The sequence below is a fragment of the Melopsittacus undulatus genome, chromosome 6 (assembly GCF_012275295.1).
Source record: "Melopsittacus undulatus isolate bMelUnd1 chromosome 6, bMelUnd1.mat.Z, whole genome shotgun sequence".
NCBI lineage: Eukaryota > Metazoa > Chordata > Aves > Psittaciformes > Psittaculidae > Melopsittacus > Melopsittacus undulatus.
Genome location: NC_047532.1, coordinates 20,110,043 through 20,125,635, shown reverse-complemented (window position 1 = coordinate 20,125,635; position 15,593 = coordinate 20,110,043). Strand labels below are relative to the sequence as shown.

The 15,593-nt window shown below is 62.4% G+C and overlaps 3 protein-coding genes across 12 annotated transcripts in view; all 3 read left to right on the top strand.

Annotated features, from left to right (window-relative positions):
* ST3GAL3 (ST3 beta-galactoside alpha-2,3-sialyltransferase 3) overlaps positions 1-5,723 on the top strand; it is a 202,172-nt gene extending 196,449 nt beyond the window's left edge. For all 9 annotated transcript variants that reach the window (XM_031050734.2, XM_031050735.2, XM_031050739.2 and 6 more), the window contains one exon: positions 1,698-5,723. In XM_031050734.2, coding sequence (XP_030906594.1) covers positions 1,698-1,787 — 90 coding nt within the window. In that variant the 3' untranslated portion in view covers positions 1,788-5,723. The remainder of the gene's footprint in view (positions 1-1,697) is intronic.
* A 6,671-nt stretch (positions 5,724-12,394) lies between these two features.
* On the top strand, positions 12,395-14,439 carry ARTN (artemin). Its single transcript, XM_005151071.3, has 3 exons — positions 12,395-12,536; positions 12,652-12,841; positions 13,149-14,439. Exons 1-3 carry the CDS (start codon positions 12,471-12,473, stop codon positions 13,583-13,585), a joined length of 693 nt encoding a protein of 230 aa, XP_005151128.1. The 5' UTR covers positions 12,395-12,470; the 3' UTR covers positions 13,586-14,439.
* Positions 14,440-14,938: 499 nt separating this feature from the next.
* Positions 14,939-15,593, top strand: part of IPO13 (importin 13) — a 31,682-nt gene continuing 31,027 nt past the window's right edge. For both annotated transcript variants that reach the window (XM_034063889.1, XM_034063888.1), the window contains exon 1: positions 14,939-15,004. In XM_034063889.1, coding sequence (XP_033919780.1) covers positions 14,939-15,004 — 66 coding nt within the window. The remainder of the gene's footprint in view (positions 15,005-15,593) is intronic.

Genomic DNA, 15,593 nt, shown 5'->3' with positions numbered 1-15,593 from the left:
GGACCCCCAGCTGACATGGCACATGTGGGACTGTTTCCAGCACACTGAGGGATCCTTGCTCTCTGGCTCCGAGTGACAGGCACACGCAGTCCTGCTCTCCTAGCTCCCTCTGCTCCACACCACCATCGCTCACACTGCTGCTTTCTGAAATCCATGCTTTTTTCCTTTTAAGAGCCAGCTTTCTTCCCAGTGCCAGCTTTCAGGTTCTGCTTTTATGCGAGGAGAAGCCAAGCACTGAGTTGTTTCTGGCAGTGTCTTTTCAGTCTAGAGATGGGGTCTTCTGCATTTTCAGAGTACCAAAGACCACCAGCACAGTTTTACCACGTGTGGCCTTGTTGTTCCTGGTGCTGGTGCACCCTTTGCAGCATTCAGATAACTGCCATTAGAAACAGACTTCTTTTTGAACACAGGTTACAAGATAAGACCTACCTGAACTTTCTGTAGCAACTTGAACTGTTATCATTCCTGTGCACTGAGGAGATGGATTTGGCTTCTAAATGCACAGGAGCAGCAAGAGAGGTATTTGCAAAATGTGCTGGAGATCTAGACAGGGACCTTCAGTCCCTTGGACCTCTTGGTAGCACGCTGTGACCAGAGCTGTCAGTGCTACGCAGCATATGACAGGAGAAGAACATGCACGTTGTGTTAGATGGACACAGCCAGTGTTTTGCAGGCAGTGGTGGTTTTGCAGGCAAATGCCCATCATTTTGCAGTGGGTGAACTGGGTTTAGATACCTATGACAAAGTGACCTCAGAGGGCTTGTTGGACTGGTGCTTTGTTGGTTTGAGGCTATTTCAGAGAGGCTGCTACAGAGTGATTTTATCATGGTCCAGATCATACTTAGAGCTCAGCTTACCTGCTGTCCAGAGCACCGGATTCTTGTCCTGTTGGGAGACTTTGGGGAAAGTTGCTTTTCCCTGCTGTGCCTTGATCTCCCCAGGGAGACAAACCACTTACTGCCTTCATTAAGTGTTTTAATAATACCGGTGCAGGGGTTGATGGCAGATGCTGTGATCACAGCTAAAGCCAGCTGCAGGGAACACATCTGGGTGGGCTGACACTAGCTATAGCCATCATTGCTTTGAAATGCCTGCCTGGGAGTTTTGACCATTTCACCCTTCATGCTGTGTTAGTGTAACCTTTAACATGCGATTTCCTCTTCATAGGGCTAGCAGAGGCAAAAGCTGGCCTTGATGGGGGTGGTCTTGGAGCTTTTCAGCTGCATGCACCCCATGTATACCCCTGGCAGGGAACTGTATGTGAGTACAACATGTCCTGCCACGGTGCTCTCTGCGAACTCTGCTTCCCAGTGTATATCACCTTTAATGCTGTGCTGCTGGACCCTTGGTGCAGTGGCTTGGGAGGGCACTGTAACCAGCTACATGTGTGCGAAGTACCTGGATTGTTCACATCTCACCATGCCAGAAAAGCTTCAGTCAGCCCATGGGGAGACCTCCTACCCCAGCTCTGACTTGGGTCAGGGGAGACCTTCTGCCAAGGTCTGACCCTGCTGCCTGTACCGGTGTTAGGTAAGAGAAGGCACTTGTTCAGCAAGGGCTCTTCTGGTCTGCAGTAGGGTTTGTCCCCTTGGCCAAAGCCACAGCCCTGCCCTAGCTGGAGTCTCCCATAATGTGAGGACAGGAGCATGCTTGGCCAGGATAGCTGCTGACCTCCTGTCTCTCCCATTTCCTTCCAGTCCTGGACACACAACATCCAGCGGGAGAAGGAGTTCCTGCGGAAGCTGGTGAAAGCCCGAGTCATCACTGACCTAACCAGTGGGATCTGAGTGGCTGCAGCCACTGCCTCCAAGGGAGGAGATGAAGATGCACGCTGCAGTTCTAGATGCAGGCACTGGCAGCCCCCGTAAGAATCCCACCTCACTGAAGACACACAGAGTTGCCCAGGTGCTCTGGGAAGACCCTCTCACGTTGCCAGCCTGCGTGAGGGTTACATCTGCTGCCTCCAGGCCTAGAGCTGGCAGGAGGTGGGCAAGGGGCTGAGTGGGCAGTTCTTGAACTCTGCATCGCAGACGGATCTTCTGTGTCCTGAACTAATCAGGAGAGACTCAGGAGAGAGAAGACAGGTTTGTGAATAAAACGATTTGTGCCAAATGGGAGGCGATGCTGCCCCGAGGCAGCGATGCCTGAATGTACAAAGTATTATTTTTTAAAAGAAACTGCTGGAATCATATAAGAAATACCAAGGTGCAAGGCAAGGACTGCTTGTGCACAGCCCTGCGAAACACCCGGCCTCTTCATTCTCCATCTGCGTTCTCACTGGCCTCAGACCTTTCCCCAGGAAAACAAATCCATCCAAAACTTTGGTGTCGTTGGTGCTGCTATAATTTGGAGGGAGAATATTAGCTTTCCCTCATCCTCCACATGGAGCTTCTGGATGGAGATGAGCATGGGTTTGTTTTTCTGCACTTTTCCTTGCTTCCTGTATAGAGGCAGCAGCAGCAGCCACTTACTTGGCTGCATTTTCCATAGCCATTTGCTCTGCCTCTGCTCTGACCCCAAGGTGGAGTGGGGAGCTGATGGCTTTCTCTGCCTGCCTCAGACCCTCCCCACCTTCCTGCCTGTCACAGCGCTGAGGAGCCTGCCTTGTTGTACTCAAGGCTTTCAGGCCTCTTGGTTTATGCCTGCTGTGCAGGGCCCCTGTGGAGTCCATAGAGATTGGTGTCACCATTTCTGGACAGCATCTTGCTTTATTTTTGTGTGGGAGAGGAGTAATTTATTCTTTGGAAGGAGGTCAGATCTTGCACAGAGATCTGCAGCTTTACAGCTTGAGAGCAGGCTGCTGAAGAAGTTCATTTTACTTTCCAGACTTGGTTATGTTCCCTATTTTAAGTGACGTGTGACCTCAGTGATGATGGAGCCTGCTGGCACGGGTGGGAGCCTGCTGCGAACCCTCACCCTCTGCTTGGCCCCTGCTCACTTCATTTAGAAGCTCCTCCTGTGCTGATCTAGCACTGCTGCTCCTCCTGCTCTCAGGAGCACGTCCCTTCCTTTGCCGTCTTGGTCCCGAGATGCAGTATTTGCACATTTGATTTGTATACTTATTTTAAAGGAGCTGGAATAAACTGAGCAACAGGGCCAAGTGCAGGGACAGCAGGGTGGTATAATGCGCATGGAGAGCGTGGGCACAAGAGGGATTGCCAGGGGAATGGTTACAGGTGGAAATTGGCTCCTGTGCTCTTCTAGCCTGGAGCAGACTGGATTTGCACCCAGGCACATGATCCTGAGCCAAGTCCCTGTGTGCTGAAGCACCAGTGTGCAGCCACCAGTGCTGGGTCAGTGGAGAGGGGAGCCCTAAGAATGCTGGCCAGGCTCATGGTCCTGGAGCTGTATCTGACGTAGCCCAAGGATTGCAGTCTGCCTTGCTCTGAGCTGAAGGGAGAACGTGGTACTAACATGGACAAGGATGCTCAGAGCAGGGCTCGCATGGTTCCCCTCTGCTGCCTCTGTTCCCACTGACTTGCAGGGACCTGTGGCTCTGGGGCTGAGATCCCAAAGGGAATGGGCAGGAGGAGCTGAGGAGCAAACTATATGGAATGGTTGGAGGCAGAGGCAGCTTTCAGGACATGGTGCTGGGTGCTGCCCACAGACCAGTGTGAAAGTGCCCTCAGGAGCCTCTCCTCCGTTGTGCTTCTGTAGCCAAGGAGCTTGCTCATGGGCAAGTTCAGTCCAGCTTCTGGTTGTGGCTACTGCTTGCCTTGTAGTTTGGGAGCAGCTCAAAGATCCTGCCTCTTGCAGACCATTGAAGACACATACTTCCTTCTCTTTCCCCATCCTATGCCCCTTTCCCTGGCCTTCTGGCTTCCCAGCCAGCTGATCCTGCTCTCCCTTGTACATGTCTCTTCCCAGGATGCTCTTTGAGGCTTCCAGTATTGAGAGCTGGAGTTTCCAGCAGGTTTTTTATTATATGCTGTGGCAAATACTCCTTTTTTTCCCCCGATTTGATTTTGCTGCTGCAGGAGCTCAAGGGACTGGATTTCCATGGCTCTTGCCGGGCAACACTCCCTTCGAAGTTCCTGCATGTCAGCCTGGACCTGGGACCATTGTCCATAGAGTCCCTGCCAGTGGCTGCCTGGCACGGACCTAGCTGAGGTTGTGTCTGGGGAAGGGTGGGCACCCACCCTCTGCTTCGTGCTTGAGCTGGGTCTTTAGCAGCTGCTGTGAGAGCCCTAGGCAGTGAGGGACCACATCTGTATGCTACAGTGAGCTGAGATGCCAGAGAGCTGATGGATCCAGCCAGGAGGAGGAGGGCAGCGAAAGAGCCTCATAAAGGCCTGTGGTGGGCAGCCCTCTACCCCGTGGGGGAAGCACCCCCATGGAGGCTTGTGATGGCAGTGATACGATTACATGTTTTATTGAGCACTACAAAGCTATGGGACACCTTTGTCTTCCAGCTGACTGGCTGCAGGTCCAAGGAGAGAGCATGGCCCAGGGTGACTGGGGTGAGAAACAAAAGGAAAGAGAGGATGTGGGGTTGTTTGGGGCACCAAGGCTCCCCTCTAACTCACTGTCCCCTTTTGCACTGGTGGGCAAGCACCCCTGCGGAGCAGCCCTGTGTCTGGTGATGGGGTGTGCGCGCTGCAGCACCCCAGGAGCAGGTTTCACTCCTGGATGCTGTTCCCCCGGCTGCCTCCCCGCATGCACCTGCAGCCACCTCCTGCGCTCCCAAACGCGGCAGTCCTGCCAGCTCGGAGCGGTGTGCGGGTCAGAGCAGGGTCAGTGGGACGGATGCGAGTCTTGGCCTCTCCCTCACAGTGACTCACCTTTTCAGCTCGGAAGGGAGAGCCCAGGGGAATTCTCCATAGCCTAAATATAGAGCGGGGTTGCCTGGTGCCTCTGACGCGCTGTGGTGCAGAAAGGCCACTCGGGTGGCAGGGAACCTGCCTGGAGAGATGCTGGAGAAGCGCAGGGAGGTCAGGGAGCCAGCTCCTGCAGCAGTGTCGCTCCACATGGTGCAGAGAGCAAGTGTGGGGAGCTGCAGGCCAGCCAGCATGTGCTGCTCTGGGGGACAGGGGCTTCCACAGAGCTGCTGCTGCCCTGACCACACGATGAGCATGGGCTGCTCATGCGATTGTGTCCTACAGCTCTCCCCAGTGCCCACCACCTTGGCATAGGGCTCCCTCTTTGCTGTGACCTCAAGCTCGCACGTGCCAAACAGAGGCACCATGGCTAGGGAGCAGGAGGGCAGTAGGGAATCCTCTGCACTCAGCATCCCTTAGCCCAGCATCTATGGGCTTCCAGAGTCTCCTTTTCCTGGGTGGGAGCAGCACGGAGGCCCTGCCCTGCCAAGTTGCTTGGGAGAGGGGGAAGGTGTTAAGACAGGGCTGCCTGTACCAAACAGGGACATGCAGCCCCTGGGATGGACAGGGGCTTCCACGCTGAGCTCCACCAGCACGGTACGTGCCACCAGTCCAAGCAGTGCATCACACACAGTATTAGAGACATGTCCTTCGGTGCGGGTGACGCAGGCCAGCACCCATTCACTCCAGGCATGGCTCCTTGTACCCCACACAGGGACTTCCTCCAAAGCCGGTGCTGCACCAAGCTGAGATGTGAGAACTCCATGAGTTTTTAAAATTAGGTTTAGTTTCTGCAGGTTTTTTTAATTTCCCCTCCAGGCAGGGAGGGCAAGAGTCGTGTAGGCTCCTCCACACCGGCTTATGTCACATCGGTTCAGTCATATCACAGAAGCAATAAAGCTATCAGAGAAGCTTGGCTGGCCTCTTTCTTCTGCTACCTTTGGCCTTTGTTTAGGAGAGACAGAGGGGTTCCCCTCTAGGGCTGTCCCCAGCCTGATTTCACTGCTGACTCCTCCAGCACAGTGACCCCGATGCCACTGTGCTGATGCTGGGGACAGGAGAGGGCTGTGCTCCCCACCTGAGGGGTGGGAATGGGGTTTGTGCATTGGCTCCATGCCGTGCTGGGGAGCAGAGGGGTGGTGGGTCGTCTGGAATGGTTTGCCCAGGGAGGTTGTGAATGCTCCATCCCTGTCGGTGCTCAAGGCCAGGTTGGATGAAGCCTTGGGTGACATGGTTTAGTGTGAGGCGTCCCTGCCCATGGCAGGGGGGTTGGAACTGGATGTTCTTAAGGTCCTTTCCAACCCAAACCATTCTGTGATTCCCAGCACAGGCTGCCTGCCACTGATGCTCTCAGGGAGCCCCTGCAGCGCGGTGGTTTCCTGCCGCAGGTCACGGCAGCACTCAGGGTGGGTGCGGCTCCGCTAAGTGACCTTCTCACCACAGTGTCCAGGAAGGAAGCAGTTTAGGAAGCCAAAGGCCAAGGCTGTGACCGACTCCGACACCTGCCGGGTCCCAGTGGGAGGAATGTAACCACTGTGGCAAGTCCCAGCGGTGCTCCAGGGACAGTCCCATATGGGACAAGGGTGGCTGCTTCCAGGTGAGTGACCAGTGTGACAGCCCTGCCACCTCCTAAACACAAGGGGTCCTGCCAGCACTGATGGGACACCACAGAGGCGATGCCCAACCTTCCCCAGTGTGTGGCTGCAAGTTCCAGATCCCTCCTGGAAAGGAGATGCTGGAGCTACTCAAAGCCTCCTTCCTCCCCTCCTCTCTTCCCAGTTCTTAAAGAGCAAAGGCCACTGCTGCCATCAGGCTGGGCCTGGCCTGGCCTTGGAACTACTGTAGAGGGGAGAACACAGAGCCTGGGATCAGGGCACATGGGGACAGGTCAGCAGAGACAAGGACACTTGCTGTAGAGCTGGTGTCTCCCAAGGAACCACATCACTGCTGAGATGGGGACAATGCAGCCGGTCGGTCTGTCTGCATCACAGCTCTCCCACATGGGTTTTGTCACATCCAGCCATGGCTTCACACGGGCACAGCAGCAGCCACGTCATGCTCAGTCTTGCCATCTGCCTGGATCGCATCATCCCCAGCCCATCACGAAAGGGTGGCACCTTCAGGGACAGTCACCACAGGAGGCCATGGCCCTGCTGTGAGCCCCTGCAGGGCTCATTCCAAACCCGACAAGGGGCACCCCTGCCCTGGGGGTACAGAAGCACTGACTGATTGTTGGCAGTGCCTTAGGAGGCATCAAGGCAGCCGTTGCTAGTGGCAGCCAGGGAGCACATCACCCATTTGTCTGAGACCTATGGGGCTGAGAACACAGAACTGCGGGGCCCACCACACACTCAACATCCCACAGGGCAGAGCCAATACTCATTGGAGCCAAAGGGGAGAGCAGTGCCCAGATTCAGGCACAGAGCTGGGATGTGCCACCTCCTGCCACCATGATCTCGGTGGGACAGGGAAGAGATGCAGCTGGCAGGCAGGACATCAGTGGAACTGATGGCAGCAGCAGAGTCACATCTCCCAGGATAAGGGCTGGGGGCAGTGGGGGGAGCCAGGACCCCTAGGTTGTCTGGGGTAGCAGCCATGAAGAGGGCACAACTGGAAGAAAACAGAGGCCAGGCTAAGCGCAACCACCCCTTTCCCAGGACCATGGGCTCACCTGTATGGGAATGCTCTGGACATTCTCCTATGCCATGCTCCACACAGCATTATGCCCATACCAGGTCTGGGCTGTGTCCGGGAACACAAGGACCAGCCCAACTCAAAGGGAAGGTGGGAGGGAAAAGGGTAACCTCTGGGGTGAGCCAGTACCTGGGGCTGTGTCTGGTCTGTCCATGAGGAAGATAACACTCCCTGTCACTGGCAGCCCCTCTATGGGCAGCTGGTCTCAGTCCAACAGTGACAGCCAGGCAGCCTGGAGCAGGACATGGCCACTCACATGGAAACTTTCCAAGTAGGCAGCCTCATTAGTCTGCAAAGCTGAGGATCCTGTTCCCTGCCTCTGGCTGATTCTCCACCCCAGGGATGCACCTGAACCTCCAAACCTCTGCTGGCCTAAGGCATCCAGGGCATCACCTCTGCCAGCGGGCATCATAGATGGGAGCAGCCTCAGGCCACGACCATGGGCAGTGCAGGCCCACTGCAAAGCCCATCCACACAGTCCCATAGTGCACATGAAGCCACCCGTGCCCCCGGGCTCATTCATGCTGCCTGTGCCAGTGATATTGGGGTCCCCGGCCACCTCCCCGGGCTCTGCCAGCGGTGGTGTGGATGGCTTAGGAGGTTCCTCCCGTGCCAGCACATTCCTTGGCAGGTGATGCCGCGGGAGGGACGCGGGAGTTGCCATCCCCGCGCCAGATAATCCGACGGCATGAGACGAGACGAGGCGGGCGCAGCGGGGCCGGGGCTTCGTGCCCCAGGCAGACCCCACGGGCTCCTCGGAGCCGTCGTGCGGCCAAGGCACCGCCGGCGACCGAGCCGCTGGCCCGGCTCCAGCCTCGGCAGTTACATAAGCCCGGGGCGGTTGCGCCGAGCGCGGACGGGGGCACCTCGTGGTGCGCAGCTCGGTCCCAAGCTCCCCGACCCCGCCGGGCCATGGGGGCTGTCCCCGGAGCGGTGCGGGGTGGGGGGAGCTGGCCCGGGCAGGGCTGCACCCGGCGGCCGGGGCCGTCCAGGGCAGCACGTGTGGAGCGGGGCCGAGCGGAGGCGGCCCTGGGATTTGGCACGTTTGCAAGGAGCACTCGAGAGCCCCGGGATGGACGTGGAGGGCCCTGGGCAGTGACGTAAGGACTCGCACGGGCTCGGCTCGGCTCGCCAGCCGGCCCCCATGTCCCCGGGGCCTGCGGCGGCCCCGGCGGAGGGAGGCAGGGACACGGCGGAGGTAAGGAGGGACCTGGCCGCGGGGCGCCCGTGGGCCGTGGCCGCGGGGCGCGGACGGGCGGAGAGGCCGGGCAGGGAGGCCGGGCTCCTCCTCCGGCGAGGCCGGACGTGAGCGCCAGGCACACCGGTGTCCCGCGGCGGCTCGGGGTGCGTGGGACGCCCGCCAGCCCTGCCGCTTCCCGGGACACCCCAACCCGTCCCCTCGGCTGTGTGCGGGAGGACTCTGTGGAGCTGTGCCCACCGGAGCCCCGTGGGGTTCTGCTCCCGGAGCGCTCGGGGGAGGGCTGAACTCGTCCCCGGGGGTGTCCGTGTGTCCGTCCTGCCAGGGCTGGGACCGGGCTGTTGGGGCAGGGAACCCCTCTCACGGGCTGTCCGTCCGTCCAGGCTGCGTGTCCGCCTGCCCGGAGGCCGGCCGGCGAGCAGGTGGTGGTAGCGGGGCTCGGGTGCCGCCGGGGTACCGGTGCCGTTCCCAGCCGGGTGCGAGTCTCGGCAGGAGCTCGACTGCGGTCCGGATGCGGGTGCGGAGCCGGTGCTGATGCTGGTCGAGCTGCGGCTCCTACTGCTGGTGGTGTCCCCGTGCCTTCCTGGTCCCGGAGCAGTCCCGTAGCTTGTGCGGGTCGGAGTCCGGTGGTGCTGCGGTGCGGGTCGGGTTGCCTGTCGGGATCCTGGTGCCGGCGCAGATCGGCGTCCCGGTACCGCTGCCCGCCCCGCCGGTCAGGTGACGGCGGCTGGAATTTGACACCGGCGGCGGGAGAGGGATGGAGCCGCCGTTGCTCCGCACTGCGCGCCCGCCCGCCGGCACCGGCACCGCACCCCGAGGCGCACCGGGACCGGGACCCTCACCCCGAGGCGCAGCGGGAGCGGCACCGGGAGCAGCGGCAGGAGCCGGTGCCTGTGGGGCAGCGCCGGCCCCCGCCCGCGCCCCGCCCCGGCGCGGCGGCGGCGGGCGGCGGGGGGCGGCGGGGAGCGGAGGCGATGCGGGGCGGCAGCGGCCCGGGGGATGGTCCCCGCCGCGGGCACGGTGAGTGCGGGCCGGGGCGGCGGGCGGCAGCGGCCCCCCCAGCCTGCCGGCGGTGGCTCGTACCGGGGCTGCGAGGGCAACGGGCGGCGGGAGGGTCCCGCTTCACCGCTCGCCGCCCGGCAATACCCGCGGGGTGGCGAGGGGGCTCGGGCCGTTCCCGGGCAGGTCCCCACCAGGAGGCTCCCGGATCGCCGAGCCCGGCCCGGCAGTCGGGCGCGCTCGGGGCCGCGGCTGGAACGGGGACTCCATGCCCGGGTGGGGAGAGGAAGGACCCCGCTGCGGGTGCCCGGGGGACGCAGGGACTGGCTCAGCCGCCTCTACCCTGTACTCCCGCACCGACCCTTTGGGCACGTCTACAAGGTCTGTGCCCCGGCTGCTCGGGCGGAGGCACTGGAGAGCCCCGGGACCGTGGTCCCTGGGCCGGCACTGCCCGGCACCCCCGGCTCTGCTTTCGCTGGGCTGGGGCCGAGTTTGGTCTCACCCGTGTGCCCCACGTGTCGGATCCGGCCTCCCACGTTCTTGCGGGGCGGGTGCCAGCCCCGCGTCACACGCGGAGTCCGTTTCTGCCCCCCGGCACTCCTCCTGCCAGGGGAAGCGCGGCGGGATGCCGGGTCTCCGCCCTCTCCGCCGGTGCCAGCAGGTGCCCATGGGGGTCTCAGAGCATCGCCCCGCTCTGGCGGGCAGGACCCGTGGCTGCAGGGCTTGCACAGCGAGCAGTGGCGAGAGAGACCCCAGCACAGCCTCCCCCACAAGCGGCCGCTCCGGGAGCTGAGGGCACCCTCTGGCCCTGTGCGGATGCGCTTCGCGAGGGGCTTCTGCCCTCCTGGGGGCCTTTTGCGGTCCCCGGGGCACCCGCTCCCCAGCTCCCTGGGCACAGCGGGAGCGGAGGGGCCCTCGCCGGGATCTGCACGGGTAGGTGTGGGGTGACCCGCACTGGTGTTACTTCAGATTGCTGCCACAGGGGTACGGGTCTGGCATCCCCGTGGGGTGCCCGGAGCTTGGCTCAGCCCTGCCCGCACTGGGGTAGAGCCGGGGCTGGCACTGGCTGCGGTCCTGCGGCTCGGGGAGCTGCCCCCGGGGATGGGGCTCCAGGCCCGCGGAGACACTGGCGGGCACGTCCGTAGCCCGGCTCCGGGGCTCCCGGGGACGAGGGGAGGCTGCCCTCACCCGGCGTCCCACCGGCAGCGCTCCTGCCGCAGAGCCCGGGCCCGTGCTGCCGCCGGACGGGAGAAGCCTGAACTGCATCGGCTGCTCCGTCCCGTCCCGTCCCGCCGGGATGCTGGGGCTGGACGAGGGAACGGGGACCCTCTCCTGCCCCTTCGGGGGTGCTGGTCTGGGAAAATCATGACCTGGCGGCAGCGGCTGGCGCAAGGCCACGGGCAGCCACGGGAGCGACGTGCAGTGTGGGCTGTGCTTGGCCGGGCTGCGGCGGCTGGCGGGGCCGGGGGCACGGTGCCAGCCCTGCCTGCACCGGGGCGCATCCTGCCGGGTGCACGGCTCCGGAGGAGGCACATGGGCCTGGCAGTACTCGTCAGAGCCCTTTGCCACGGTGTGGCCAGCTCAGGGTGTCTTCAGATGAGGCCATCAGGACTCGGGGACTCTCCCCTGCAATGCTGTGGGGACTGGAGGAACTGATTACGTTGCCTCGCCCCAGCGGTGCTCAGCCGGGTCCCTGCATTTTTTAGCCAGGAGCTCACTCCTCAGCATGTTCTGTCCCAGCTTTGCTATGGAAGCTCCTGGGACATGTCAGGGCAAAGCCGTGGAAGGGATGGGGGAGCTCCCCACTGCAGGATACCACTGAGTTCCAAGGGTTCAGGCTGGTCTCAGGTGACAGGGGATGCGGCAGACAGACCAAGGAGAGATCAAGACCCCTTGGGAGTCACATGTGGGGGATCCTGGCTTGGGACCCTTGGGCACAGGGACCTCCCTCTTTCCCCTGGGGAAGCAGCCGGGGAAAGAGGTGCAACAAGTGCCTGCAAACTGGAAGTTGCCCCTGCACCTCCTGGGGGGACATCGATCCCTTGAGACCATGCTTGCTCCTCCACTGGGACTATGCATGCCAGGGAACGAATTCCCCTGTATGTGTCCAGGCAGTGGCTGTGGCCAGTGGTGCTGGGGTGAATGACTTCAGGGAGCCCAATGCGCTGTCCTTCACCCCACTGTGTCCCCCTGGGACCTGCCTGCCCATCCTGCCCATCACGGTCCCTGGCTGCTCTGGGGCTGCATGTCCCAGCTCAGAGCAGGCAGCAGGCTGGGGAGTCAATGCATGGCCAGGGGGTGGCTGCACCCAAGGACCCTGCACTAATGGATTTGGAGTTTCCAAGGTCAGGCTCCCACTGTGAGCAAGAAAAACATTCCCAGGGAAGGGCCATGGGAAAGGCCCCCCCTTGCGTGGTGCTCCCAGCCCCAGCCGCTGCCTCACAGCCCAGCCTGGCATCCCAGGCCGCTCTCACAAGGAGGTGGCTGCATCCCCCTGAGGAGAGGTGCTGGGAGAAGGCTGGGCTGCTCCAGCTGCCAAATCTTTTGGAAGGGGTGCGAGGGGTGGCGAGGATGCCTGGCTGTGTGGGGAGGGGTCAGGGGGAGAGTCATGCCTGGGGTGCAGGAGGTGTTTTGGAGTCCTGAAGGGTGAGGGAGGGGATGGCAAAAAATAGGGGCAGGGGGGAGGTTTGCCAGCTCCCAGCTCAATGCCCACCCCATCCCCTCTGCGTGGGTGCTGAACCCATCTCTGCATTGCAGCTAGCATGGAGCAGCGAGTGGAGCCACCAGAGCAGAGATCTGCAGGACCCACCACACACCCACAGCCCAAGGTGAGGCCAGACCTGGCTGGCTGTAATGGCCAGGACCACACAACCCCATCCCCAGCTCATGGAGCCTTGTCTATGGTGTGGGGACCTCACCCCGCTGTGCTGTGCTCTGTTGCAGGAGGGGACACTGTGGGGGCTCCTCACCATCCTCTCACTGCTGGCTGGGATGGCCGCAGGCACTCTGCGAACCCCACACTGCAACAAGACGCTGGATGCAGCCCCAACGCCACGGAGCATGGCCACTGCCAGCCCTGCTGTGGAGGATGCCATGGAGGTACCACTTGCTGCGGCCTGGAGCCAGCTGTACGGTGCGTGTTGGGTAGTGTGGGGCACGGGTGGGTTGGGAACTGCTTTGAGGAGCTTCAGCACTGGGACCAGGCTTGGGGGGGCTGAACACATGGGCCCCCCTGCTTCATGTTGGGGATGGTGGCAGAGCCCTGGGTATGAGAAGATGCTTGGCCGGATGCCCACTCACCCTGCAGGCATCTAGCCAGTGCTATGGTGAGTGGTCAGGAGGGGTATGCAGGTCATGGCAAGAGCAGGCAGGCTCAGCAGGCTCCAGGAGGGTGGTGGGTGCAGGATGGGGTCTGACAGTGCTGTCCCCTCTGCATGCAGGGGACAATGCGACGACGGGTGGCCCAGGTGCTGCGGAGCTAGCCGAGGACCTGCTGCTGCGTGCCGAGCGCTCGCCACCAGGCACCGGCAAAGCCAAGAAGGGGGCAAGGAAACCTTCTCGGGGAGCCCGCGGGCGCAACTGCCACATCCGCAACCTGATGGTGAAGGTGCGAGACCTGGGCCTGGGCTTCAACTCGGACGAGATCGTGCTCTTCAAGTACTGCAGCGGGTCCTGCCACCGGGCGCGCAGCAACTACGACCTGACGCTGGGCAGCCTGCTGCGGCAGCAGCTCATCACCCCGGGCCCGCAGGAGCGGGTCCTCAGCCACCCCTGCTGCCGGCCCACTCGCTACGAGGCTGTCTCCTTCATGGACGTGCAGAACACATGGCAGACAGTGGAGAAGCTGTCGGCGGCCGAGTGCAGCTGCATTGGCTGAGAAGGGGGCATCCAGCTCGGCTCATGCTCGACGCAGGCTGGCAGACCCCGGGCTGCCAGCAGATCCTGGCTTGCCGCACACAGTGGCGCTGGCGCTCAGAGGAAGGGTCTAGCAGATGCCAGTGCCCCCATTTTGACGTGGCCACGAAGGACTGAGGGGAGATGGAGCCATGACGAGGGGTGGGTGGCTGAGCCCCATCCTGCTCAGTGCCAAGCAGCTGGTGCCATTGGCTACGTGGGATCCTGCCCGGCTGCATCCTGGCTCAGCCCTGGGAGAGGAGCTAGAGGGGGTATGGAGCATCCCTGCAGCTTAGAGGGGTCTGCCAGGCCAGCATCCACCAGCAGCACCCAGCTTGCCTGCACGCTTCCTGGACTGGTGCTCCTGAACCCCTACTGTAGAGGACCTGGGAACAGGCATCACCCAATCTTCGGAGTGGGACAGAAAGGCGACAAAACCTCCCTGTCCCCTCGGGCACTCTGGGGGTGACATGACTGGAGCTGCCCTGCAGGGAGGCAGAATTCCTGAGGACAGGGGGGTGCAGCAGGGTGGGGGACTGCACCCCCTGTGCTTCATAGACACCCATCGGCTCCCGGGGGGCTGCAGGGACCCCCCCACCGTGCTGCAGCACTAAACTATTTATTGCTCTAAATTATTTATTTATTGTTCTCGAGCAGCAGCTCCTATTTATGACTTTGGGCCCCCGGGGGCCGGGTGTAATTTAACCCCAGCGCTGCTGCGAAGCCCTGGGCAGCGCCCCGGCTCCGCGCCCCAACCCCCGTTTTGTTTTCTATTATTTGTAAAATGGGAGGGATAAACTCTATTTTTGTACAGCCGCCTTTTCCTGTAGCAATAAAGCGAGGGGCCGCGCGTCCAGCCCTGCCTCCGCCCGTGCTGTGCTGCGGCGGGACGGGGATGTCCTCGGGCCGGCCGCTGGGGGCGCTGCTGAGCGGGGCTCCGGCTGCCCGCACCGCACCACGAGTGGGGAGCAGGGGGGCGCTCGGTGCCGCTGCCCGCCAGGGGGCGCGCCTGTGCCGGGACTACGGCTCCCGGCGTGCGGCGCGGCGCCGCGGCAGGTCCCGGGCTGCCCGGCCGCGCCTGCGGGCAGCGGGGTGAGGCGGTGCCGGAGCGGAGCGGGTGGCGGGGGTGCCCCTCGGGCCGTCCCTCGAGCGCTCCCCGGCCCGACCCCTGCTGCCCGCCCAGCCCAGCCCAGCACAGCCCTGCCCAGCCGCGCCGGTGCTGAGCTGCGCCGGTGCCGCCGCCCTCGTCAGGGCGGGGAGGCGGTCCCGCCGCGATGCGGCTGCCCGTGCGCTGTCGCCCGCCTGCCGCCGCTGCCTCCTGAGCGCCGCCGCAGCCATGGAGCGGAGGGCGGAGGCGCCGCCGCCGCAGGGCCTCGACTTCACCGTGGAGAACGTGGAGAAGGTGAGCGACCCGCAGCCAGCACACCCGCGGCGGCAGGGCCCGGGGAGCTCACCTGCTCGGAGGTGCCGGTGTCGGAGGGCGGCATCCCTGGTACCTGCCCGCCCCGCCAGCCCTGCCGGGGGTCCGCCCGGTGCGCGGCGCGGGAGGTGGAGCCGGCGGCTCCTGCGCGCCGGGGCAGCCCGTGGAGGGAAAATGATGTGGCAGAAATGGGAGCAGAAGGAGGAGTTGTGTCCCCGACCGGCGTCCTCTGGGTCCCCGTGTTACAACGGCGGGCGCGGGGAGCCTGCGGGGCTGGTCCTAGCTGCGGGAACAGCAGGGGCTGTGTGAAGCCTGACGTTATCAGTGTCTCTATCAGGCAGGAAAGGGGCTCTCGACATGTGCTGGGGTCTGCTGGGGAAAGCCTTTAAAGGTTGGATGGCCCGGTGATGCCTTTCTAAGCCTGGAATCCAGCTCCGCAGCTCCTGCTGATGCTCGGGGTTAAGCAGAGGCAGGGCCAGAGGAGTAAGGGTGTGATTGCTGAAACCTGGGATCTAGAGAACAGCCATGGCAAACTGAGGCCTGCCAGCATCACACTACAGCTGGGAAGAGC